The sequence below is a fragment of the Hemicordylus capensis genome, chromosome 5 (genome assembly GCF_027244095.1).
Source record: "Hemicordylus capensis ecotype Gifberg chromosome 5, rHemCap1.1.pri, whole genome shotgun sequence".
NCBI lineage: Eukaryota > Metazoa > Chordata > Lepidosauria > Squamata > Cordylidae > Hemicordylus > Hemicordylus capensis.
In genome coordinates, this window is record NC_069661.1 from 185,763,316 (window position 1) to 185,789,715 (window position 26,400).

Below are 26,400 nucleotides of genomic sequence, written 5' to 3' on the forward strand. Positions count from 1 at the left end.
CTTTAATGATTAATTTGTTTAATTCCAGTTAGTGCTTATGCAATAGACGTTGATTTTGCACAGCCTGCTATCACCATCAATCAGTGCCAAATGCATAGCTACACTCTCCTCTTCACTCAAGGAAGAAGAAAGTTGAACAGATGCTGTGACTGAATAACCACCAAGTCTTAATTCTCACCACAACACTTAAACCGTACATACTTCCTCGCCATTTAGAGCGGCACTATATCCCAGGTCCCCAAGAGCCCTTCCAGACAATCCATTTATCAAGCAACAAATGCAGCACAATTGTGTCTAATTTGCTGTGCAGGATACTGCTACCTTCCTTTAAGGAAATGCTTCTGTTTCAAGATATAGAATTATTGAATCAAATTATCCCAACATTCAACTATGATATATTGCAGCTATTTGCAGTTTAGGGTGCTGTAAGAACTATAGTTGCATGAGTGTCACAGTAATTTATTGACAGATGCCAGGATATCACTTACACAGTTATTTCCCTAGAAATGCTGTCTTTATTTTTTTCATTTTATTTCCCCAAGCAGTAAAACATTCATATTTTGTACGTTTTTGTTTTTTGTGGTGGAGGGAAAGAAAAACAAGCAATAGGCTATACTCTTATCCATTATGTATTGATACAATATTGTACAATGGCAAGACTAGCATAAGTAGAAATCTAGGGCAAACTCTAGAGAATTTACTGTCTTGAAATGCTCCAGCAACAGCTAAGATACCATCACAATCTGGACACTTCCTCCTAATTGCTGCAACCATTCCATAAATTTGGTTTGAATTGGGCTGTATACATATGGGTTCTAAATGGGTGGTGCTAATAGTTTGAGTGGCTGCAATCTTGTTTCAAGATGTTGTATCAAAAGAAAAGCACTCTCATCAGGATCTCATAGGACCCTTTTCCATGTAATGTAAATTTGGTTTGTATCAGACTGAAAACACAACACTTATTGGAGGGACACACACAAATATGGCAATCTCATAAGACTTCTTGCTTTCAAAAAGTAGACCCCCCAAATTATGCACTGGTTACAAATCATTCACATGACTTTTTTTTTTAATACTCTGCTACATTAGGTACAATAATGTGCTTCAGTGCCAAGTGACATAGAATCCAGTATCACAGTTTGATTCCATCATTATATGCACCACTAATGCTTATACACATGGGTGAACATAGCAGAAACAACTAAGTGAAGAGCTGTATAGCAAGGGATCTTTTTAAGACCTTGACAATACAATGGCCATTGGCTTAGAAGGCTCCAAGTGGAATCGCACAAATTCCTAGAACAGTGATTCCAAATCTGGAGTCCTCCAGATGTTGCTGAACTACAACTCCCAGCATCCCCAGCTACAATTTATTGTGGCTGGAGATGCTGGGAGTTGTAGTTCAGCAACATCTGGAAGACCCCAATTTGGGAACCACTGAACTAGAAGATAGACCTATCAATAACTATTAGCTACGATGGCTACATGATAGCTTTATATTCAGCAGTATGCCCCAGCTGCTGGGGAGCAAACAATCTTCATGCCCTGCTTGCAAGCTTCCGAGAAGCATCTGGTTAGCCACTGTAGGAAACAGGATGCTGAAGTAGAGAGACTTGTGACCTGCTCTAGCAGGACTTTTTATTTCTATTTTGTGAATACCATAAGGTGTTGACACCATATCTATGACTTTAAGAAATCAATGCTTACTAATGTTTTAAAGGTTCTCAATCCTAACTGTTGCCCCATTTTTCACCCACATTTCATTGACCCTATTCTACTACTAGCAGCAGCAATTCGGTCTCTCTCTAGCATGTTTTGAATTTCTGAATGTTCCCACAATCTTTCCAGATACAATTCTAACTTTTCTATGCATTAGTTTCTACAATTGTTGACATTTATGAAATTGATGAATGTCGAAGAATGGGATCGAGTAATTAGAAAACTCTAGACCACAGTTTGACTACTTTTCAAATTAAATTAAAGCCTACAAACAAAGGTATTTTGTCCATTATGCATTTAATTTATTGCAATTATTTGCAACATATTCCAGTGGATATGACTGAAATGACCTTTCAGAGAAGAATAAAAAGGGTCTGGGGAAAAGTTCACACTCCATATTCTTTTCAAATCAGATTTCCAGAAGATTCTAAGTGATCAACTAGCAAAGATAAAGTGCATATATTCCATTTAGGCAAGGGGCACATAGTGTCATAAACTTAACAAAATACATACAGCAGCTGAGCAAAACACCATCCTGATAATTTCAGTGCATATATTTGGTTTCCCACTCAACTATCATTCATTCCCTGATCATTCAGAAATGCTTATTAAATATCAATATTCAACATTAAATACTTAATATTAAAATGGGTTTTCTTAAAAAAGGCACCACACACACACATGGATATTTCTGGAAAACTACTGTTTGTTTCCTTACAGTCCAACATACTGATTGAACAATGGCAAATACTCTTATCCTTTGGATCCAGGCTTCAGGCTTGCAAAAGCTTTAGCGTTCTTAAGGGAATGTGAAGTTTCGTTGAGAAAAGAAATGAAATGAGAGTCTCTTTCAGACTTTTTAGATTCAAAAATAACCACAATAGTAAAATGAGGTTCAGGGCGAGTCAAAAAGTATGTGCTTTGAACTTTGTCGTCATAGAAATGGACAACTTTTTCCAAACTATTGAGATCAGAAGCTCTGTCAGTCATAATCATAATTACATTGGGCCAATGCATAACAGGCCTATCACTGGGCAGAGACACCACTGCTGGATACTGATCAACGCCTTTTGGAGCTTCCCGGTAGGAATGGGGGTGATGGTAACCATGTCCCTGAAAACTCTCTGATCCACGGTTGTCAAAGATTAAAGAAACATTAACAGCATCGTATTTCCTGATGAAGCTGGAAATTTTCCCAAAATAATCAGGATTGGCTTTTGCAGTCAATGCTTTCATTTCAGATGGTGTTGTTTGTCGACTAAGCGCCTCATGAAAGTAAAAGCTAAATTTGGCAAGAAGGATATTTTTGAGTTTCATCAGCCACAAGAAAAGGTGTGGTGGCTGCACAGCCTTCTGAGACTGGCCACCAAAAAGATGTTTCTTCGTTTCCCGCTGCTTCTCAAAAATCTGTCCCCATGTCTGCAGCTTTGTGTGAGCGTTGTGCAAGTTGACCAAGGATGGGAGGAACTTCCATTCTGAGATTTGTGCCTGAGCCTTCAAAAGATGTGTAAGTACATCTGCTTCTAATTGGAAACTGCTCTCAAGAGGACTAAGGATTGGATGATGAAATCTACAAGAGTAAGAACATTTCAATACACATAAGTAATGCTGCAAAATTATTATTGCAATCAGTTATTAGCCTAAAGGGTTTACAGTTTTAAAGTATGTAAACAGAATGCTATTATTTCAAAAAACATTACTTTTGTTGGAAAGATCTAAGCAATTATCTTCTTGCTAAACACCGCCTAGAGATGTATACACCACCTAGAGATGTACATATCAGGCGGTATAGAAATTAGATAGATAGATAGATAGATAGATAGATAGATAGATAGATAGATAGATAGATAGATAAAAGTTATGAAGCTCAAGGAGCATGCTACTATTCTGCAAACACAAAACCTTTTGGCATTTCAAATATCCTGGTATTATATAACTGTATACAATAGTGTAGAGTAGCAGCTAAAAGACTTAGTTACAAATCGGGAACCCCCTCCCCCACACCCGTTAGAATTTCACCTCTGTCAGGAACTCAGTAGGTGGCCTTAAGCAAGCCACTCACTTTCAGTTACAGCATCAACTGCAACATGAGATTACTTACCTCACAGGCTAGTTATAAGTATTGCAACAGGATAATACATGTGAAGTGCTCTGAACACTCAAAAGCACTACAGGTGAACCCCGCTATCCGAAAGGGTTCCGTTTCCCACTACAACCATGGATAACAGAACAGTCGATAACAGGGCATTAAAGCAACTGGAACTGGGAGTGGGGTTAGGTTCCTGGAGGCTGGGAAAAGGGCAAAAATCAGCAAAACATGCCAAAAAGGGAAAAAAGAAAAAAGTGCCCTACTGTGCTCCACTCTCCAGGAAAACACACATACACACACCAAGTACCAAGCCCCCCCATTTTCCCACAAAAAAATTGGGTTTGTGTGGGGCGAAGTTTTTTTCTTTTAAAACAAGCTACAGAATGGCTCCTTTTATCAAAATGGTATATACCCCGACACCACTGATATGTGAAATTAACTCCTTTAAAACCATCTACCCTCCATGTATGCCAAGGTCAGGTGTCAACTACCCGGCCACGCATATGCAAAACTGCAGATGTCAGATCCGTGGATAGCAAGGTTTGCCTGTATATAAATAAGTAAGAAAGAATAGTTTATGCCTTGACTACTATGGACTGCTCAAATGATCTCCATATCAAAGTAACAACATACCAGTATTACTGGTATACTTCCAAATTACAGCATCTCAAAGTATGAAGCAAGTAGTACAGGCTCATTTTGCACATGAAGAGCAAGACATGCTATTGTCGCCACGTATCCAAACATGCCAGGGAAAACAGACCATTTGGGTGTGGAAACAGAAGCTTAGCTATCATATGGATCCCCTATCATGGGTCAATTAGTAACTTTCACCCAAATAAATTCAGAATCACTGTCAGTCAACAGCCTGAATATTAGGATGAGGGTCTTAACACATTACATTCTGTACTATAAGAGACAAGGCCCTGAAATAGTTATATATTTATTTAACATTTATATGCCACTCTTCCTCCAAGGAGCCCAAAGCAGTGTACATGGTTATGTTTATCCTCACAACAACCCTGCGAGGTAGGTTAGGCTGAGAGATACATGACTGGGCCAGAATCGCCCAGTTTGCTTTTTATAGCTGAATGGAGATTTGAACTCGGGTCTCCCCAGTCCTAGTCCAGCACTCTAACCACTACACCACACTGGCACTCCAGTAGGTTCTAGCAAGATGAAAAGGGGATGGGGTGGGCTGCCACATTTTTGCTTTTATTTAAATAATCTAAAACCTACTTTGCAACTGATGTGAGCTGGTGTGAAATAGCTGTTGAAAAGCTGTATCTGGAAACAAGACAAACATTGGGCAGCACCCAGACCCTTGACTGTTGGCGAGAGCGCCTTCTGTGAATGGAAGGAGAGTTGTATGAGTGGAAGAGATCCATGCAGGAGCAGAACTTTCCTTCCATTCACAGGAGGAGCTTCCACAATGATCTGGATACCACCTAATGTTTATTAAAGTTCTGTGTGCTTACCAGAACCGGTTGCTATTAAACACCAGCTGGCATGATGAGGAAAATTATTCAAAGCAGTCCCATGGAAATCAAAAGGACAAGTTAGGCAATGCCTTGATAATTGTTGTTGTTATTATTATTATTTAATATTTTTACATTTATATTCCGCTCTTCTTCGAAGGAGCCCAGAGAGGTGTACATACTTAAGTTTCTCCGTACAACAACCCTGTGAAGTAGGTGAGGCTGAGAGAGAAGTGACTAGCCCAGAGTCATCCAGCTAGTTTTATGGCTGAATGGGGATTTTAACTTTGATCTCCCCGGTCCTAGTCCAGCACTCTAACCACTACACCACGCTACACAATGGGACTACTTTGAGTAATTTTCCTCATGTCAGCTGGTGTTCAGGGATTTCTAACTCATGCACATTTAATTCCTCTTAAACATTTTAAGCTAGATTAACAATATTAATTAGCTGTTCCTATCTATAAGCCTTCAAGTAGCATTGACCTTCAAGTTTGCTATTTCCATTCACACAGCTCTCTATAGTATTGTACAGAACCAAATGCTTTCCCCTATTTCTTCCAGAACTAGAACTTTAAAATATATAAAGCAAACAATTCACTAAATAAACTGAATACAACTCCTTGTCATCCCACTCACCATATGTACACCAACAGATTATTAAATACACCTGGCCCTAGGTATGCACTACTTTAAAAAACTGTATAAAATTTGATTTACTCAAAATGTTTGCAAAAAATAAACCAACCAGAAGGTTTTCAAAGTGTTCAGTCTGCACATGCTTCGTTCTTGGGACTCTGGGTGTCCCAAGACTACACAACCCATGCATGTCCTGTGTTCATCTCTAACAGTATATCCAGCCAGAGGAAACAAAATGAGAGGCATGGGAAGCACTGTTCACAATGCAAGGCAGTGGCTAAACTGCCCAGAGATGCAAGTTTGGGGCGGTACAGAAATATGTTAAATAAATAAAAATAAATGAACTTCACCCAAACGGAGCCGCCTTTTTCTATTGTGCCAACCTACTAAGTCAGCAATGCAAGAGCTAGTATTTATACAGAAACTAATATCCATCCTCAGATGTACATAACTATTGAATAGTGGATAACCTGAGTCCAAGGGATGCAATACCCTACCTATTGCATAACATGGAAGACTCACGGTCTGCCAATAAAGTTACATCACTTGGCTTTATGTAGAATCAGGATTTCTGGCAACAAGTACATAAAGCCTTGATTTTGACCTGCCTACTATTCCTTATTACAAAATCTTTAGCTCCGGCTGGTTCCAAGCAACAGGTCAACAGCCATCTTACTCACTGCAAATTGGGGGACCAAACAAGAGAGAACAAACCAAGCGGAGCACACATCAGCGCTCAGATTCTTTCCTAATGAGAGGAATCTTCCCCCTAGGGTGCCTGAAATAATGTGGCCTCTTTGGAGACAATGAGCCCCTAGGACACCATATAAAACTCTCAGATAACAGAGTTGAAATGAAGTAGAATTTTCACTGAATGCAAGCCTTGTTTGGGACATCCCGTGAAAAACAACAACTGACAGAAAACTGCCACGTAAGCACTTACCTAATGGCCCGAAGAACGTTTTGGCAGACTGCTCATGAGCTAGGCATATTGAGTAATTATGCAAGTATTGTGAGCAAGTTATAATTATGTGACATGAAAATGTTGTAATATCTTTTCTTGCTTGGTTCCTTGGAATTCTGAAGCCAATCCAAAAGTAATTTATGTGCAAACCTATCCAAAGAATACTGCTGATACTACTACTACTAGTAGTAGTATTAAAAAAAAATACAGAATTAAAAAAAAAAAAAAAAACCAACAGGAAGCTGCCATATACTGAGTCAGACCATTGGTCTATCTAGCTCAGTATTGTCTTCACAGACTGGCAGCGGCTTCTCCAAGGTTGAAGGTAGGAATCTCTCTTAGCCCTATCTTGGAGCTGCCAGGGAGGGAACTTGGAACCTTCTGCTCTTCCCAGAACGGCTCCATCCCCTGAGGGGGATATCTTACATCCCCTCTTTTCAAGGGGATTGAAAATAAAACTGCTAATATTATAATGCCTTTATACAAAACTATGGTGTGGCCACACCTGGAGCACTGTGTACAATTCTGGTCACCACATCTAAAAAAGGACTTTGTAGAACTGGAAAAAGTGCAGAAGAGGGCAACCAAGGCTACAACACCTGGGGCTATTTAGTTTTTAAAAAGATGACTGCGGGGAGACATGATAGAGGTCTATAAAATCATGCATGGAGTGGAGAAAGTGGATAGAGAGAAATTCTTCTCCTTCTCACATAACACTAGAACCAGGGGTCATCCCATGAAATTGATTGCCAGGAAATTTAGGACCAACAAATGGAGGTACTTTTTCACACAACACATAATCAACTTGTGGAATTCTCTGCCACAAGATGTGGTGACAGCCAACAACCTGGATGTCTTTAAGAGGGGTTTGAACTTCCTGGAGGAGAGGTCTATCAACGGCTACAAGTCGGAGGGCTATAGGCCACCTCCAGGATGCCTCTGAGTACCAGTTGCAGGGGAGTAACAGCAGGAGGGAGGACATGCCCTCAACTCCTGCCTGTAGGCTGCCAGTGGCATCTGGTGGGCCACTGTATGAAACAGGATGCTAGCCTAGATGGGCCTTGAGCCTGATCCAGCAGGGCTGTTCTTATATGCAACCAGAGTGGACCCTGCTTAGCTAAGGGGACAAGTCATGCTTGCTACCTACCACAAGACCAGCTCTCCTCTCCCAAGGAGGAAATATTGTATAGAATACTTACTTCCACTCTGTTAAGAACATAAAACCAGGATTTACTGGATTTTCTAGTAGCTAAGTGTACATCTCAAGTTATTTAATTATCAGTTACTGGAAAGAGGATGCTCACATTTGGGAGGTGGGAAGGCTTGATGTCTCTTAGGGTACACATCACAAAGCAGCTTATTAACAAGAGCAGATAATCACACTAAACAGAATGAGCAGGCCCTACAAGCAGTGTCCTCTCTAAGGTGTGCACATGTGCGTGCACAAACAAGTTTCTTGATGTACACTCAGCTAACTTTAGATTCCACTCAGGATGAATCAGGAAGGCCAAATGTATGTGCACACACATGCCATGATACTGCCGCACAGAACAAATCACATTCTCCACATAGATGAAAAAAATTAAAAGGAACACTGCCAACAAGTCCTGTCTCATGTTGTCAACAGCAAGAGATCATTCCTCAAGTCCTCTATGAAATGCAGAGGACTCCAGGGAAGTAAGTTCTCCCCTTTCCTCCTGGCTTTGCCAAGACTCGTGTTGCTTTTTGCCAATCTGAACTGCCATTAGGAAGACACAACAGTGCCCACAGTGCAGTAAATGCACATGGGAAGCTGTGTGTTATGTCAGCCACTTACTATTGTGATTACAAACATCCAGGTCTCCCCAATTCCATTTTGCCATTGTGTGGATTGACTTTGCTTTCCTTGCACAACATGTATGAACATGAACTAAAGTAAGACCAAAATAAAAGCTTGATGAGCTTCCTTTTGTGATTTAACGTGCATATAAATTGATTAAATCACAGTGCAAACAGCAATCTTAATGTGCAGTCTTTCACACTGTATCTCTTAAGGGGGGAAGGACATGAACAGAGAACTGAGAATCTGTGCAGGCATGCTGATTTGAACAAGATCTGAAATTTAAAAATGGAACAGTAATGCATTTCTGCTTTTCAACATAAACATGAACATCTGTGGGTTTGGTATTGGGTGTCAGCAATATGCATATGACACCTACTTTAATATATCTGTCCCATCCTCAGCAGGAAAATTGGTTGATATCCTGATTTCATGTCTAAAATAATTGATGGACTGGATTTGGGCAAACAAGCTAAAACTAAATCCAGGTGAGACAGAGGCTGGTTTGGCAATGGTATTTCAATCTGTTCTGGACAGAGTTGCACTTGTCTTCTGCCATTTGCAAAAGGAGCACACTAATAAAAACAAGACCCAAGCCCTTCCTCCAGGTTCTATGACGTGCATTGAGAACTTGGAGAAAGGACAGGTCTTCATTTCCCTCATGCGGCGCTTCTGGCATAAATGTTTTTCACTACATCTTCCCACCCAAAGCCTGGAGAAGACACTGAGCAGAAAGAAAACACAGAGAGAGATACATGGGCCGCTTCCCATCTTTGAAGCTCCACACAAGGTGAAATATTTTGAGAAAAGGAGTGTTAAAATCTTGCACAAACCAGAGATTTGAAGCCAGCTGTAATCTTTCAAGTCTACTGTTCCAACTGAGGGGCCAACAGAGAGGAGGCGGCTGAATGTTAAAGCTCACCTGGAAAGGATGACTGGCCCACAACCACAGAAAGCTTTTTGAGGCCTGTGAAATATTATTTTTTATTATTATTATTTTTACATTTTATATCCCACTCTTCTCCAAGGAGCCCAGAGCGGTGTTCTACATACTTAAGTTTCTCCTCACCACAATCTTGTGAAGTAGGTTAGGCTGAGAGAGAAGTGAGAGAAGGGATTTGAACTCGGGTCTCCCCAGTCCTAGTCCAGCACTCTAACCACTACACCACGCTGGCTCATAAATGTATGAATACATTTAAGGTGAAAGCCAATTAAACTACAGTAGCAGAAATGTAATCAAACTAGTAGTGCCCTAAAGACAAATTATGCCATCAACCCAAGGTTACAGTACTTGACAGGAATACTTGGTATGCTGGCCCACTGCACTGCTTGAAAAAGTAGGAAGTTGAGAGAAACAGCCATTCTAATTAAACCCATCACAGACGTCATTCTAAATTTATTTCCACAGCTCCCGCTTTCTATAAGAAGTGCACTACTCCTGACACTGACAATCAAGAGGTACAAACATGAAATCATATTTCTTTTAAATAATCCCAAAGTCCAAAGGGCTATTTAAATGATCGAAGGGAAGGAATGAAGCATTTCAATCACAACCCCCACTTCCCAGGTAGAGGAACAGCCCCAGCACTGTCCTTTCTTCTACCCACAAAAAAAGGCAAAGCCCTCAATGATGGGCAGCATCTTCCCTTTATCACTGAAGCTGTTGCTGAGGCCAAGGAGGGAGCCAGGCTTGTATTTTAAGGACAAGTCTGCCTCTTGCTTCCCCAAAGCAACTGCAGCTTCCAGAACCTGAGAAGAAAGTGTGGCTGCTTCACTCCTCCCCTAAAACCAGAAGGGTCATGTAGGCTGGAAGAGAGAGGAATTGGAGACACCACTCTTTCCCTGCAGTTGCCTTCATAACGGGGAAGAGTAACATAGAAGGTGGGTTCAGATAATCATCTAAAATAAACCATGGTTTCAGATGTGCCATGGGAAAACAGAAGATCCTGGAAGATGCCACAGGTTTGTGCACTCCTCTTCTCCTTCTCCATGCAAGAGACTGAACACTTCTGCTTTCCACTTTAAACTAAGCACATCTCTGTATGTTGTCCAAACTCTGGAAGCTGTGGTTAGTTTATAATCTAGAATCTAAAACCACAGTTAGATCCTGATGCATTTGAACAAACCATATTTTAAACACGTGAAGCTGTGTTTAGTTTACAAAGAGGTTTCAATCTCATCCCTTGACACCAGAGAATAAGAGAAGGTAGAGAGTGCATGAGCCTGCAGCTCTCTGGGCCTTATTCGTAATCATCTAAGGTTGTTTTAGATGATTGTCTGGACCCTGCCCCAAATGAGCTCTGACAAGCTCTTTGACCTCATGGATCACTGTCAATACAAGCTTGGTCATCCAACATCAGAGATGATGGGCAGATTTTTGGTGGCATCATGAGGTTATTCCAAACATTTTATTTTCCTGATATGGGTGAATGGCAGCCATTTATATATTGGAGGAAGTGAAAGTATGCATTTAGAAACACCATTGGTATACAAATGAAACTGTCTTATATGGAGTCAGTCTACTGGTTCATCTGTATTGTCTATACTGACTTTATTTATTTATCATATTTCTATACCACCTGATATGTAGAACTCTAGGCGGTGTACAAAATTTAAAATATTTAAAAGTTACAAATTAAAATACATGACAAAAAAAGAATAAAATAGATACTAAAACAAGACTTTAAAATTATTTAAATTAATTCTAATTAAAAGCCTGCGAAAACAGGAGAGTCTTGTGGTTCTTCTTGAAAACAAACAGAAGGAGATGCTCATTTCAGTAGGGAGCATATTCCAAAGCCCGGTCACGGGAGGCAACTGTAACTGGACCTCTCCAGAAGATCGTAACAGGTGGCAGGGTTTATGACAAAGGAGGTGTTCTGTTATTGCCTGGACCAAAGCCCTTAACGGCTTAGGTCCAAGCTATTTAAGAGACTGCCTCCTTTGTCATAAACCCTGCCTCCTGTTACGATCTTATGGCAGTCTCTCTCCAGGAGTTCAGACAGGGGTCTTTCCCAGTCCTACTTAGAGCTGCCAAGGATTGAACCTGGAACCTTCTGCATACACAGAATCTGTACTACCACTGAGTTACAACCACCTCCCCAGTGTATGGAGCTGGAAGCAGGTTTTGCCCCTTCTCAGTTGCGTATCAGATTGCAACCTGTATACAACTGAAGCCACTGAACTAAGCTAGCCCCAGTTGCATAGCTCTGTGCTGAGTTCCGTTTAGTCATGCTAGTTGAGAACTGCCTATCCATCTAAAGTTGCTTGGGCCTCACTCTCTCATGGACATGAAATTTACAGTCCAAACCATGAAAGATAGAAACATGCCATTTTCACAGGTAGGGTCCAGATCACGACTAGACTACCAAAAACATAAAAAATCCTGGAAAAGTTCATTATTGTCCTAGAAAATGTGGAAAAACTCTCCTATTGGAAAACCATTGGCCAGGATTAGGCTTATGGACTGAACCATCTTTGGCAGTTTTCTTGGGTACACAAAGTCCAAAGTCAGACTGTGTGTGCACGCATGCATATATGTACATGCACACACACATCTAATAAACGATTACCAGAAATAAGAAACGAGAAGCCCACTGAGTACAACTTTTGTTATTTTTCAGAAACAAAAGACTTGTTAGTTCAGATACGGATAACTGCATATGTAATACTTGAGGAACTTTAAATATATTTCTGATTGTTTAATTATATAAATACTAGGCCTGTGCAAGTCGGAAATTCTGACATCTGGATTCCTGGCCCCCACCAGCAGGGGGCACCAGAGCACAGGGCAAGTGCCTCGGGTAGTGCATTGGTGGTGGCGGCGGCCTTTTAACTGGCTGACCAGCACTGGCACGGAGGCAGCTGGACAGCTCAATGATGTTCAGGAGTTTGGGGAGGGAGTGCTGTGCATGCTGGGAAACCCAACACGGCTGCTGGGAGGACACACGGACTTCTCATAGTCCCAAATAGCAAAAATAATGGTTGATAGCCAGACTAAATTACTCATGAACAGCCCCACTGAAATCAATGGGGCCAATTAGCCATGAACTTAGTCTGGATGTCAGCCAATGAAGGTGTATGTGGAATCAGAGAAGGTAAATATGTTATGCCATCTCTTGTAGAATGTTGCACTGTATAACCTCATACTTACACTTCTCGTCTCATGACTGTCCTTTCAAATCCTGCATGGAATTTGTCAAGTTACTTTAACTGAAAAATAGATATCCTAGGCAAAGTTAGTTGACAGTTGTATGCCAAGAACACCTGAGGATCTGCATCACTAACACATCTGGAGAGAGTTCAGCAGAGCACTGCTAAAATAGACAGGGTGTTTACAATAACCTAGGAAAATGCCACCCTTAAAATAAACATGACATCTGCTGATGAAAATTAACAACAGAACTAACACTTTGTTATCACAACATCCTGGATGACCCACTGATTTTTGAGTCTCTTAAAATAGTAAACTGAAAAGGTTAGAGATCTCCTGGTGTTATGCTGCTTAATGAAAACAAACATTAGGAATGCCTTCTACTAGGGATGTGCATGAACCGGTTCGGAGGTGGGGGTTTACCTTTAAGGAGTAGGGAGGGTGCCCTCAAGCCCCGACCCCCGCCGGCACTGCCACCAAAACCACTGGCACGGGGCTGCTACATGCCTCCTTGCAGCACCGGTCAGCATCAAACTGGAAGTGCCCAATGCGTGTGCACAGCCCTACCTTCTACCCATGTTAGTAAGAGGTGCTTAGATTTTGTAGGGAGTAAAATAATAGAGGCTACACGGCCCATGAAAACAGACCATATACATAAAGAAATATATATGCACCGTGTATAGTTATCTATTCCAAAACTCACACACACACACACAAAATAGTACTACATGAAAACATTATGCCAGAATTTATACCAAAATTACAATTCAGTAAATCTATTCAAATCAATTAAAATTTGCAACTGACCAAATATATAAATGTTTTAACACTTTTATAAATGTTTTAAAATTTATATATTTGGTCAATTGCAAATTTTAATTGATTTGAATAGATTTACTGAATTGTAACTTTGCTATAAATTTTGGCATAGCGTTTTCATGTAGTACTATTTCATATGGTGTGTGTGATAGTTTTGGAATAGATAACTATACACGGTGCATAAATATTTCTTTATGTATAGATTTTGTAGAGAGTCTAGATGCTACTCAACTTTGTGCTGGCCCCAAATCTGACAGTATATTAAATAATCAGGCAAATGTGTAAATCTGCTGGTTTCATATAAGTTTTTCTGGTTCCATTTTTTAAAATGAAGAAGATAAGTAAAATGACAAGAAGAACAATTCACGTGGTAATAAGAAGACAGGGAGCAGTGCCATATTTAAGTTCAAATGTCTAGCCCTTAGAAATACTAAAAAAAAACACCCAACCTTTAATTTCAGAAGCTATTCACAGACATTAAGCCATTTTCTGTAATTATGTGGACTAAAACCTAACATATAGAATCTGACGGACTGTAGATTCTGAAACAGCCATTGCTCTGAAAGGATCCCACCTACACGGTTTTTCAGTTCTTCTGCTGAAGCAGAGACAACCATAGCATTCATAGCACACAGACTGACCTTGAGCTATATTTCTTTAGGATGGATTCCAAGATGTTTACAAGTTCCTCCGAGTTGATAAACTTTTGGGTGCTAAGGCTGTACATTTTTTCATAGAAGTCAGCAATTTCCATCCGAGCCTGAACAAAAAAACAGAGCTGCTCAGACAGGTGAGAAAGCAGTTCTTCGAGGTGAGGGGCTGTTCCTCCCAGGGCATTACGTCCTGTTGCCACCACTTTCTTCAGTTCATTATGCAGAGATGTGTATATGGTCCGGATAGAGTCCTTTCGGCTGAAGAATGACTGCCCACCTGTTTGTTGAAAAAGAGTGTGTTACTCAAACCAATGAGTGGAAGACATATAGACCAATAATATGCATCCAAATTGTCTTTAGTTCATTGGCCATTACCTATTCTGAAGTACACTGCACTTTTAAAGCATACTAGCTGGCCTGGATGCAGAGCATCAGCGCCTCTAGTTCTCCCTCATTCTCAGCCCTCCCCCTTCCTCTTCACCCCTCCAATGTTTTTCTCTCTCTGGCCAGCCACCGCTTTCTTCCCCCACCTGGCCGCCCGCCTCTTTCTTCCCCACCCCCCCTTCCGGCTGCCGCCACCACTTTCTTCCCCCCCACACACACACTGCTGCTACCCCTTTTGCCCTCCCCTGCCATACTGTGGCCGAATGAAGCCTCTCTGCACCTGCCATTTGGCTGGCAGGCAGCCCCAGAGAAGGAAGCTCCGCCGCCCTCTCCGCTGCCTGCTCAGCTGTTCTCCACATTTGGCCCCAGTTCAGGCCATGCTTACATTTGGCCAGCTGGTGGGCCAGAGAGGGAGGCTGCACCACCCTCTCCACTGCCTGATCGGCCATTCACCTGGGCAGCAGTTTCTTTCCCTGCACCCACCCGTCCCCGCCGCTATCTGGCAACTGCTTGCACAATTATATATATCGATATTTCACTATTGCATAATAGGCATTTATGCGCTTCCAATTAACTGATGGCCTAATTAATTAGGTTTTCAATACGGATAATCTTCCACATCACTCCACTGTCTGTCCCACCTTTTCAAAAATATTATTCAAGATTACGAAGTTCTTTTTTAGCTATACCAGTAAGAACATTTGTAACCTAGAAGCAACCTCCTCTCTGGAGGCTTGAGACGACCATGCCACTATGAAATGTTAATAACCCTTGTTGCTATTAATAACGTTAGACTTCTAGATGCACTTTATGACCAAACAGAACATGAAACACTTTAAATTTCTAAAGTAGCACTGAAACGTGAACTGTACAGTCATGCATATACCAACATCCTGACAGCAAATCCAAATCCAATGAGAATAGCCATAGACATTTGAAGACCTGCTCATTAGTCCATTAAAGCACACAAACAACTACATTTTAAATTATTTAAAATAAGGAAAGCATAAGCATGTATTTCCCCCAACATCACACCTCAAGGGATTTACAAGAACCATTAAGGGAAGGTAGCAGAGTTAAGTAATCTGATGCTAAGCATACAATTTATATTATTTGATGCTTTAATTTTAGAATGGGGCGGGGGGGGGAAGCTTAGAATAAAGAGTAAAGTTTACACTTAACACATTAAATGGCCTAAAGTTTTGACACTTTATCACATGCCACATGCCACAAAGGGCTCATCGAGAGGAGAGCTGGTCTAGTGGTAGCAAGCATGACTTGTCCCCTTAGCTAAGCAGAGTCCAGCCTGATTGCATATGAATGGGAGACTAGAAGTGCGAGCACTGGAAGAAATTCCCCTCAGGGGATGGAGCTGCTCTGGGAAGAGCAGATGGTTCCAAGTTCCCTTCCAAGTTCCAAGTTCCCTCCCTGGCTTCTCCAAGATAGGAGAAGATTTTATAGGGCAAGATTTTTTTATTGAACCAACAAACTACAGGGCTGAAAGAGATTCCTGCCTGCAACCTTGGAGAAGCCGCTGCCAGTCTGTGAAGACAATTCTGAGCTAGACAGACCAATGGTCTGACTCACTATATGGCAGTTTCCTATGTTCCTATTCACCACTCAGGTTTCCAAGTATTTTAATTGGCAAACTGCAGTCACAGCACAATCCTAAGTACATTTACTCAGACATACATTTCACTGAATTCGGTGGGATTTACATTCAGTTAAGCATCCAGGAGTACAATCTTAATTGCCACCCTAGCGTCCAAGGTGGTTACTATCAATTAGCTTTCCCTAAGACCTCCAGCCCTCAGGACAAGCAATGTAATCTATCGACACAAAAAGATTTTATCTTAGACTATTGCACAACAAATGGCTTAGGTTTATATTTTTTTAAAATTCATTACTCCAAATAATACCATTGCTGGCCACTACTACTCAGCTTTGATTCGTTTTAATCAGGAATAGTTAACTAACTTGAGGTGATCAGCAAGAAATGTGAGAGAATGTACTGCTTGTGATCAACAACCTTGGAAGTCAAGAATGACTTTACCATGTGACACATACACCTCATCAGCAAATATACCCTTTGGTTTATTTTACTTTCAGGAAAAGGGCAGAGGAGAAGCTATTCTTCTGGTAGCAAACATGACTTGTCCCCTTAGCTAAGCAAGGTCCACCCTGGTTGCATATGAATGGCAGATGAGAAGTGTGAGCACTGTAAGAAATTAAGATGAGAGAGCACTCAGGGAATGGAGCCACAGTGGGAAGAGCAGAAGGTTCCCTCCCTGGCTTCTCCAAGATAGGGCTGAAAGAGATTCCTGCCTGCAAGCTTGGAGAAGCCGCTGCCAGTCTGTGAAGACAATTCTGAGCTAGACAGACCAATGGTCTGACTCGGTATATGGCAGCTTTCCATATTCCTGTGAGAAAAGAAAGTGTGCTGGATTTCAAAGCTGTGTACCGCACCTACTACCCCTCCCTAATCCAAGATCTACCGGAGTGAATGGCGGTGGCAGGTTGGGGGGGGAAAGAAAATGAGAAGTCACTCTGCACATACTCAGAGGTACTCTGCACTGTGCGTTGGAAGGCTGTGAACTGACACGGGAAATAGGCTCTGGGGCTGAAGCTCAGCCTCCACGTGCCAGCCAGCCAGGGAGTCAAGCAAGAGCTCTTCTTCGCTCGCCTCTGCCCTTGCCCTGCCCTGCCGACAGTGAGTGGGGAGCACACGGACTCCAAGGGGCAAGCCAGCCCCTTTACTGCCAGGGAGAGAGCCCAAAGCACTGAAGGGAGCAGGGAAGGGGGGCGGAAGCGGCCCAGCGGAGGGTACCTAGTTTCTGGCCCAGGAAGGTCATGCTGTGATAGGCCTTCTCGGCCGCGGCCAGGTGGGCCAGCCCCGCCAGCAGCGCCAGCCAGCTGGCCCCCGCGCTCTTGTTCGCCTCGCGCTCCTTCTCCACATTGTCCTTGGCCTTGTCGTAGGAGAAGATGCCCAAGTGGAAGAAGAAGGTCTCCAGCACCGCCTGCTCCACCGGCACCGGCGCGCCCAGCGGGATCGACTCCCCCATACGCGCGCAGCCCGCCGCCTTCCCCTCGGCTCGCACAGCGCTGGGTGAGGGTGAGAGAGGGAGAGGGAAAGAGCTGCCCGCTGCTGCCCCGCCCCTTCTCACCCAGAAGCCAATGCGGAGCAAAGACAGGGTTGCCTCCGTTCCACCTAACCTATCAGATAAGAGGAAGGCGGGACGGAAATGGGACGAGCGACAAGCTAACTTGGGCGGGCTTGTACTGAGAAATGGAAGCAGAGAAGCGAATCCTATTGGTTGGATCTTACCGCCGGCGTTGAGAGGGGTGGAGGGATGAACAGTGAGGCTTCCGTGTTCACTTCAGCTAAGGCAGAAAGACCAAGCCCGAAAAGATCTCTTCCGAGTCCGGCGGGCCAGGACTAAACTGTTTTTCTGATTATCCGTTTGCTTCACAAACTTTGTGAAGTATGAGAGGATCGTCCAAAAAAAAAAAGAGCAATTTTATGTGCACAACTCGCATACTTATTGACAGATGACACAAACCTGTTTCTGGACTTAACCATTTCAGATTACGGCTGGAAGCAGAGAGTTAAAATCCCTCTATACATTAAAAAAAAAAGCTCTTGCATATAGAAAGCTACATGTAGGGAGTTTCATTCCAAGCATTCACACGTTCATTTTCCATGTACAGGACACATTTTTGTATAAGGAATTCAGTGACAAGTCTCCCACTTGCACTAAATTGTCAATTTGCCTCATCTAGACCCGAATATCTTTGCTTGAACACACTGAATCTCACGTAGGCTGATCTCAACTGCTATTTTCCTTACTTTGCTTAGTTACAAGCTTTCTTCCAGGGCTGCAAACAGCAATGCATGTTGCATTAGCAACAGTTTAGCATTGGCCCTAAGCAGTAGTTTCCAAACCCACGTTTACTTGCTCAGCTGAAAATATGTTTACATGTTCAGCTCATGTGCAAACAGCTGGCTAAAAATGTTTTAAAAACCCATTTGCTCCACTGTTAAAGTGATGTGCATAATATGATCATCACATAGACATTGCATGCCAGCTACAGGCACCTGCCTGACTCAATGTATTAACTGAAGTGCTGAACAAGCTACATTTGCCATAGAATAATAACCAGAAACAAAAGCACCATGATAGCCAGAGGAAGCCCCACCCTTTCTCATAGCCTTAAAGAGTTTCCTAGCTCTTTTAAGAGTTCTCTTTTAAGAACTAAGAAAAGCCTTGCTGGATCAGGCCCAAGGATACTGCACGTAGGCCTGTCCTTTCCATTTGTCGGAAAGGGAAAAACCAGCTTAATGGACTGCCTTAGAAACCAGTGTCTCCCCATTTTAGAGGGCTGGCTTCCAAAAGCAATGCATAGTCCTGTTCCTTGTTCATTCAGTGACGTAAAACCTAAAGATAATGCCTTCAGAAGACAACCCTGCTTTAACTGTCCTGAAAGCTGGTCATGGGACATTGGCACTTTTCTTTTGTCCAGTTAGGGAACAGTTCCATACATTGATTTCTGAAATCAATTTCCTCCTTGTGTCTAGCAATAGCAATAGCAATAGCACTTACATTTATATACCGCTCTATAGCCGGAGCTCTCTAAGCGGTTTACAATGATTTAGCATATTGCCCCCAACATTCTGGGTACTCATTTTACCGACCTCGGAAGGATGGAAGGCTGAGTCAACCTTGAGCCCCTGGTCAGGATCGAACTTGTAACCTTCTGGTTACAGGGCGGCAGTTTTACCACTGCGCCACCAGGGGCTCCTGGCACTCCAAGATCTAAGCACTCCAAGACCAAAGAGTTTTACCAACAGCTTTCCAATGGCTGTTCAATTGGAATCTTCCAAATTACATTGCTCTTTTTCATCTAATGAAGGAAAACTGCAATGCTATCCTGTTTAATACAGGGAGAGCATTATGAAGGCTGTGTACCAAAAGATAAATAAAATGTGCAACACACTAAAAAGTACAAAGCAGCACAAGAAGTAATGTTTCCTACCTCCAGGATGGGAATATAGTACTCAAGGGGAAAGAGCAATATATGGGGCGGTGAAGGGAAGAAGCAGGACTCAGGAGAACATGGCAGGATGTGTGCAATTGTCCCTTTGCATTTGCAAAGCTGGGTATTTATGTCTCCAAGTGAACAAAGACAATATATTGTTCAAAAAGAACTTTATTGAAACCCAGAGCACATGACCAAAGTCTGTATTTAGAAGAACGTGTTTGGTCTCTTGGTGGTGAAGCGAGGCTTATGCTGGCAACGCAGAACTCTGTGTGGCAGAGGGAACTTAATTTTGGAATCCTGTAAAAAAACAAGTATTGGTAAGCTTTCATTATAAGCAAACCTGCAAAACTTAAGTTGGGACTATTATATTTTCAATAATCAGTCTTTACTACATGAGTGTAATAATGTATGTAATTAAAAAGAACTAACATCAGATAGGAATAGCAACAAGAGGAAAACACCTTTATACCAACCTGTCATCTATATACAAGGAACATCCCAAATGGGCTACAAAATGTCACTCATGTAAAATAATCTCAAGTATGCATCTTTAAATAACCAATAAATATCAGACACAACAGGCCCTCTATCATAACACTTTACAGATACACAAATCCACCCACCCACCCCGCCAGTAACAGTTATTCAATACTATTAAAGTACATCACAGCATTTTAAATTCTGGAAAAACATGTTCGTTTTAATAAATATGGAGCACTGGCATCAAGGTTATACAATGGTGATGAGCGGGTGTCTTGATGACTTTCTGCTCAATAAGACACTGGGTTGGTTAAAAAAAAGCTGTGTTAATACATAATAGCAATTATATAGATATTTTAAAGTGTAAGTGAAGAGGCGCACATATTGAAATAAATGGAAAGAAATATAGAACTTGGAAACTTTCTAAAGAACACTTGAGAACTAAATATCTATAATTTTATACTTATATTTTCAAACTGCAAAGAAGGGATACATTCCCTTTAATTTTCAAAAACGACTTAATTTAAAAGGAGATATTACGAACCGACGTTGTAAGCTCATATCCTTTTAAATGAGAAGGGTTTCCCCCAGTAATGAATAATGTAGCGGATCTGCTTTTTACATTATTGAAAAATTGTTGTGTGTCTTATTGTGGTTTCTTGAGATTGGGCCCGTGGAACCTAATATATATCAGATATTAAAGGAGGTTACTTCTCAATATTCTCCTGGGGTGTGTGTCTCCCCAAAATATTAATAAGCGAAACAGTGTGCATTTCTTCATCCACTGAAACCAGTTTATTTTACTGACACCCCTGGCATTACGATTATCCCATCAATTTTGTGGGGATGCCAAGTATATATATAATATTGCTCTACTTACATGGAACTGCTTGACGGCTGGTCTGCGGCACTTGCTAGCAGCAATCTCTTCAACTTTCATGATCTGAATTGAGTGAGCACGGGCCCTATGACGGGCACCCATATCGCGATCTACAATATGTCAGAGAATCATATACTATTTTAATGAAAAGTAGACACAACTTGGTATCAATACACTGAAAATAATCTGAGTTGTAGGACCTTAAATTTCACTTTCAAAAACACTTCAGCTTTTGAAAGGCGACAAGGTACAGTTAATATTTGCACACACGACAAGAACATTTCATTATGAACAATGCTCTTTGGGTTTGTATGCAATTGAATTATCAGAACTAATTACAATCTATGCCTATTGTGTTATGCCCACTCTGTTCAAGCAGTATCTACCAAAGGATAGCTAAAACACACAATGAAAATCTGAATCATAAGTCATTTTTAAACATTTATGAATAGTACATGAGGCCTTTTTGACCAACATAGTAATTCAATGGCACACAAGTGTTTCTTGTATGAACGTTTGTGGTTCTTTCTGAATGAGGTATGCATGATGGTACAAGGTATCTTGCTTTATTATACGAGATACCATTTATTATTGTTAAATCTCAATAGTGAAAAGATTTCACAATTATTTTTATATTACATTCAGCTATCCTGGCCTTGAGCTATTCTACAAGCATTTAAGGTTTAGGCCATATTAAGCTTTTGTAACCCAAGCCAGGACAAATCAATCTTACTACTTCTGATTCTTATTTTCCTTACAAAAGGGACCTTTCAACACCACATTGTAAAACACAATAGGTTAGGCAAACTTGGCTCTCCAGCTGCTATTAAACAACAACTCGATTTATAGTGGCTGGGGATGATGGAAATTGTAGTTCAACAACCTGGAGCACTAAGGTTGCCTACCCCAGTCTAGACTATTATAAGCTGCTTCAGCCCAACAGACTTTATGATCAGAGCACAAAGTGGTAGTTTAATAAAAACTCTTTTGATAAAATAATCTGTATAGACACATATGCATATTCTACAAGATTTGAATAAGTTTAGAATTTATAATCCTTCCTCCTAAATAAGACGTAGATTCACCTGCTACGATTAGCCAGATTTTTATATGAGAGTCAAGAGCAGCAACTGTCGTGCTCAAGGAGGAAATGTTGGAGCTCCCCCAATGCTCACATGAGGGGGGGTGGAGAGAGATAAACCATAAGTAGTTATTTCTAATCTGCAATTTAACCATAACTCTTGGCCACAGAAATAAGGGCTGCAACAAACTACAATGTGACATCACTAATAAGAGGCTTGTCAAGTCAAACACAAGTCATGTATTGTACTCATAACGTTTTTGCACAGCAGTATCAAAAGGAAAGTCCAGTCTCCTTACAGCACTGTGTAACAGCTCCAGCAGTTGTCAAATCCCTGTACTCCCTGTACATGTTGTGAGTTCCACTACGAGAATCATAACGTAGCCAGATACCAAAGTTTTTCACCTTCAGCGGAGTCTTCTCATAAACCTAAGGAGACAGAAATATCGCTATCAGAATAGTAAGTTACTGACCATCAGTAATTTACGCTGCAAGTAAAATTGGAACCAATTTATCAGAATTAAACAACTCAATAGCTGTTAAATGCATGACACATGTTTTTCTTATGTTTGTAAAACAAAGTAACTGTTAAAATGCTGTATACAATTATACTATTTTTCCTGAAGTTTAAAAAACTTAACAATTATTTCCTCATTTTTTCACTCTGCGGGTAAAAGCAAATATAGAACACCATCACTTCTTCCCAAGAATCCTAATGAGACTGGATAGTTATGGAAACAGCAGCTGACATCCAGACTAATGCCTGGACACAAAACACAGGAAGTGTGATTTTTGCTGATCCGCCCTTCACTCCGAGTCCTCTGTGCATCCTGAAAATATGCTCCTGAGGATTGCTGGACCCTCAGGTACATATTTTTGAGAGGTACAATTAGCGTTCCCTCTAACAGGGATTCCCAGATGTTGTTGACTACAACTCCCAAAAGCCCTAGCTGCAATGGCCTTTGGCTGGGGATTATGGGAGTTTATTTTTACATTTATACCATACTCTTCCTCCAAGGAGCCCAGACTGGTGTACTACATACTTAAGTTTCTTCTCACAACAACCCTGTGAAGTAGGTTAGGCTGAGAGAGAAGTGACTGTCCCAGAGTCACCCAACAAGTATCATGGCTGAATGGGGATTTGAACTCGGGTCATCCTAGTCCAGCACTCTAATCACTGTACCACGCTGGCTTCGAGTCAACAACATCTGTAAATCCCTGTCAGAGGGAACACTGGGTACAAAGTGCAGGGCTTGTGAAAGTCACCCTTCCTTCCCACTTCACAAACAAGCAGGTACATAAGAACTTAGTACAAGTGTCCTTGCTAGAACAAGCCAAGGTCCTGTTAGACCAGTGTTCTCTCTAATAGTGATTCCCAGATGTTGATTACTACAACTCCCATAATCCCCAGCCAAAGGCCATTGCAGCTAGGGATGCTGGGAGTTGTTGTCAACATCTGGAAACCCATTATAGGGAACAGTGATTTTGACTGGCACCCTTCCCTTTCAACAGTAATGGACAGCCAGATGCCTCTACTAGCTCACAATAAGAGCATGAAATTGATGGTCATTTCCAGCATCTGGCTCTCAAAATGTTGCCTCTGGACAGAAAGCATCTCTGTCATTATCCTGTCCCACAGCTGTTTGACCTATTTTCCCAATAGTATGTATTGGCAGGATCAAAAAGACAAGAGAAAGTAAAACTAACACCATCTATAACTAATTTATTAAGTTCACCACAAGATGTGGCTGTGGCAGCAACTACCATAAATGACTTTAGACAAGTTAACAGCAAACGAACGTTCTAATATTCTGAGAAAAATATTTCTCTTCTACCTTCCTATCCCAATCAGTTTGTTTCCAACTTGGAAGGACCTCATCTCTCAACTTTTCTCTTAAATTTCAGAGCTCTCTAGTTTGCTGGGAATTGTATCATCCTATACAACATCCATTAAAACAAAGTTGTTGTTGTTGTTATTATTATTATTATTTTTATTTATATCCTGCTCTTCCTCCAAGGAGCCCAGAGCGGTGTACTACATACTTGAGTTTCTCTTTCACAACAACCCTGTGAAGTAGGTTGGGCTAAGAGAGAAGTGACTGGCCCAGAGTCACCCAGCAAGTATCATGGCTGAATGGGGATTTGAACTCGGGTCTCCCCGGTCCTAGTCCAGCACTCTAACCACTACACCACGCTGGCTCTACTTATGTTACTTATATTTAAATATGTTTAAGATTGGGAACAAAGAGGTATATTTGTCTCTACCCTTGCCCCAATTCAATCTCTTCTCAAACCATATAAGGATGTGCAAAGCATTGAAACAGTTCATTCAACTAGAGCCACACTAAATATAATGTGGAGCAGGATAGAAATAATACTTGAGTTTTGTTTTTCTTAAGGGGGAATCTTAACAGCACTTTTGGAAGCTAGGAGATAAAACCACCACAACAAATACATGATCTACATATGCAAACTTTGGGTATGAATAATCAATCAGTTGCTTGAACTACAGAATAAAAATGTTATCAAAATGCAGTTATTTGTGTTCACATCATACCTGTCCACAGTACACAATTTCCCCAGAAGATTTCTTCATCTTCTTCAGCTGAGAAACAAAGTACCAGAAACGGGACTTTGCAACAACATGATTAGGAGCGAAGATGCGCATACGATAGAGAGGCGGTGTTGGACACTTAGAAGTTGGGAGGCATCTTCCAACAACTTTGTACTCTCTCAGCTTAAAAAAAAACCAGGGAGAAAGAAAGTGAGAAAATCCATTCTATATTTAGAATGTGTACAATTTTGCTACCATTATGATTAAGATTAAACTAGCAAGACAGGAGTATAAGCATGTGACTATCATTTAAGACAATCTATTAAAGTAACATCAAGATGAAGATATACTCTAATAAAGTAGCCATATTGATTTCTCTAATCTGCATGCACCCCTATGTGAGCCTGTGGGAAGTTAACCCTACACTTAAGCATAACCTTGCTTCCATAATTTTTATATATTTTGTCCAGACACCAAAATAGGAGAAAAAGTGCAATTGGAGAAACATTTGCTTTGAAGATAGCACATAGTTCTACTGTGAGTTAGGGGGAAAGGCTTTTGTGTATACACAGACAGGCATATACCATGGCTTCTGGTTCAACTTTCACCTCAGTCACTAAGCCACTTTAGATAAAACATTAAGTCAACATCACTCCTTTCCCCACTCTTCAAAGGGGTGTGTTTAGGAAAATAATACAACTGGCCCACCCTATAGTTTTAAGAACTAATGTATATTAAATGCTTTGAATACTTAAACATTAATTCTTTAAATGTTTTCACTATGCTGACACAACACTGATTTTATTTATGTATTTCTGAGTGGCTGTGAGAGAGGCAGGGCCAGATAATACATTTTAGTTATAGCTGCCCACCTAAAAAGAAATTCGATAGAAAGGACTTGAAGGTTTGGTGGGAAGGGCCTACAAAAGGACTAAACCCGGATTTCCCCTCTCCCTCCTTTTTCGAGCCGACAAGACAGCACAGCCAAGAAACAGTAAAGGAGAACGCTCTGGAGGAGACTAAACCACTTCGGCCAAGGCCCACCTCCGGAAGGCTCCACGCTGCAAGGAGTTAGCGGCGGCAGGGCGGCCATATTGGGCGCTTACTTGTGGCACGATGGAAGAATTGAGAGTCACCCCCACCTCCCGCCCTCGAAAGATCCCTCCATACAACGCCAACATCCACTACCCCTCCCGGCTTTTACGCAGCTAGAACCCTTTTACGCTCGCACGAGACACCCGGAGGTCCACGCGAGCAGCGCTTACAGTGCCCGAAGCCTTCATGGTGCTGCTTCTCTCGCGGCCACCCAGAAAAGGAAGAGCGGTAAGCGTAATACCCGTACGTCGCCGCCCCCGACACAATGTACCGCCTTCGTGGAAGAGCTGCCATTGCCCATTGGCTTAAGGGGGTGCATCCGACTGGGTAGAAAAACTGTCAGTATTTTAAAGCAGCGTTTCTATTGGCCATTTTCCGCCCACCGAAACGTACGTACTTTACGTAACGGACGTGAGGCTAAGGAAGGAAGCGGGAGCGGGAAACGTGAACGTAAATGGTTTATTTTTAAAGGTGTATTACGGTACTCTGAAGGTATAAGTGATGCATCGCTTTTCAGGTTTGAGGGCATTACATGTCCTGCATTCTGGTTTTT

General features: G+C 41.5%; 2 protein-coding genes and 1 non-coding gene across 3 annotated transcripts; all 3 read right to left on the bottom strand.

Annotated features, from left to right (window-relative positions):
• Positions 1 to 443: 443 nt before the first annotated feature.
• On the bottom strand, positions 444 to 17,898 carry KICS2 (KICSTOR subunit 2). Its single transcript, XM_053258371.1, has 3 exons — positions 17,545 to 17,898; positions 14,322 to 14,610; positions 444 to 3,289 (listed from the first exon to the last, which is right to left on the bottom strand). The coding sequence occupies exons 1-3, from the start codon at positions 17,777 to 17,779 to the stop codon at positions 2,473 to 2,475; spliced, it is 1,341 nt and encodes a 446-aa protein (XP_053114346.1). The 5' UTR covers positions 17,780 to 17,898; the 3' UTR covers positions 444 to 2,472.
• Positions 17,899 to 19,907: 2,009 nt separating this feature from the next.
• Positions 19,908 to 26,165, bottom strand: RPL18A (ribosomal protein L18a). Its single transcript, XM_053254721.1, has 5 exons — positions 26,018 to 26,165; positions 24,756 to 24,935; positions 22,498 to 22,627; positions 21,118 to 21,227; positions 19,908 to 20,054 (listed from the first exon to the last, which is right to left on the bottom strand). The coding sequence occupies exons 1-5, from the start codon at positions 26,033 to 26,035 to the stop codon at positions 19,962 to 19,964; spliced, it is 531 nt and encodes a 176-aa protein (XP_053110696.1). The 5' UTR covers positions 26,036 to 26,165; the 3' UTR covers positions 19,908 to 19,961.
• On the bottom strand, positions 21,307 to 21,435 carry LOC128328597 (small nucleolar RNA SNORA68). Its single transcript, XR_008309323.1, has one exon. It is a non-coding gene; the product is annotated as a small nucleolar RNA SNORA68 (small nucleolar RNA).
• Positions 26,166 to 26,400: the final 235 nt, after the last annotated feature.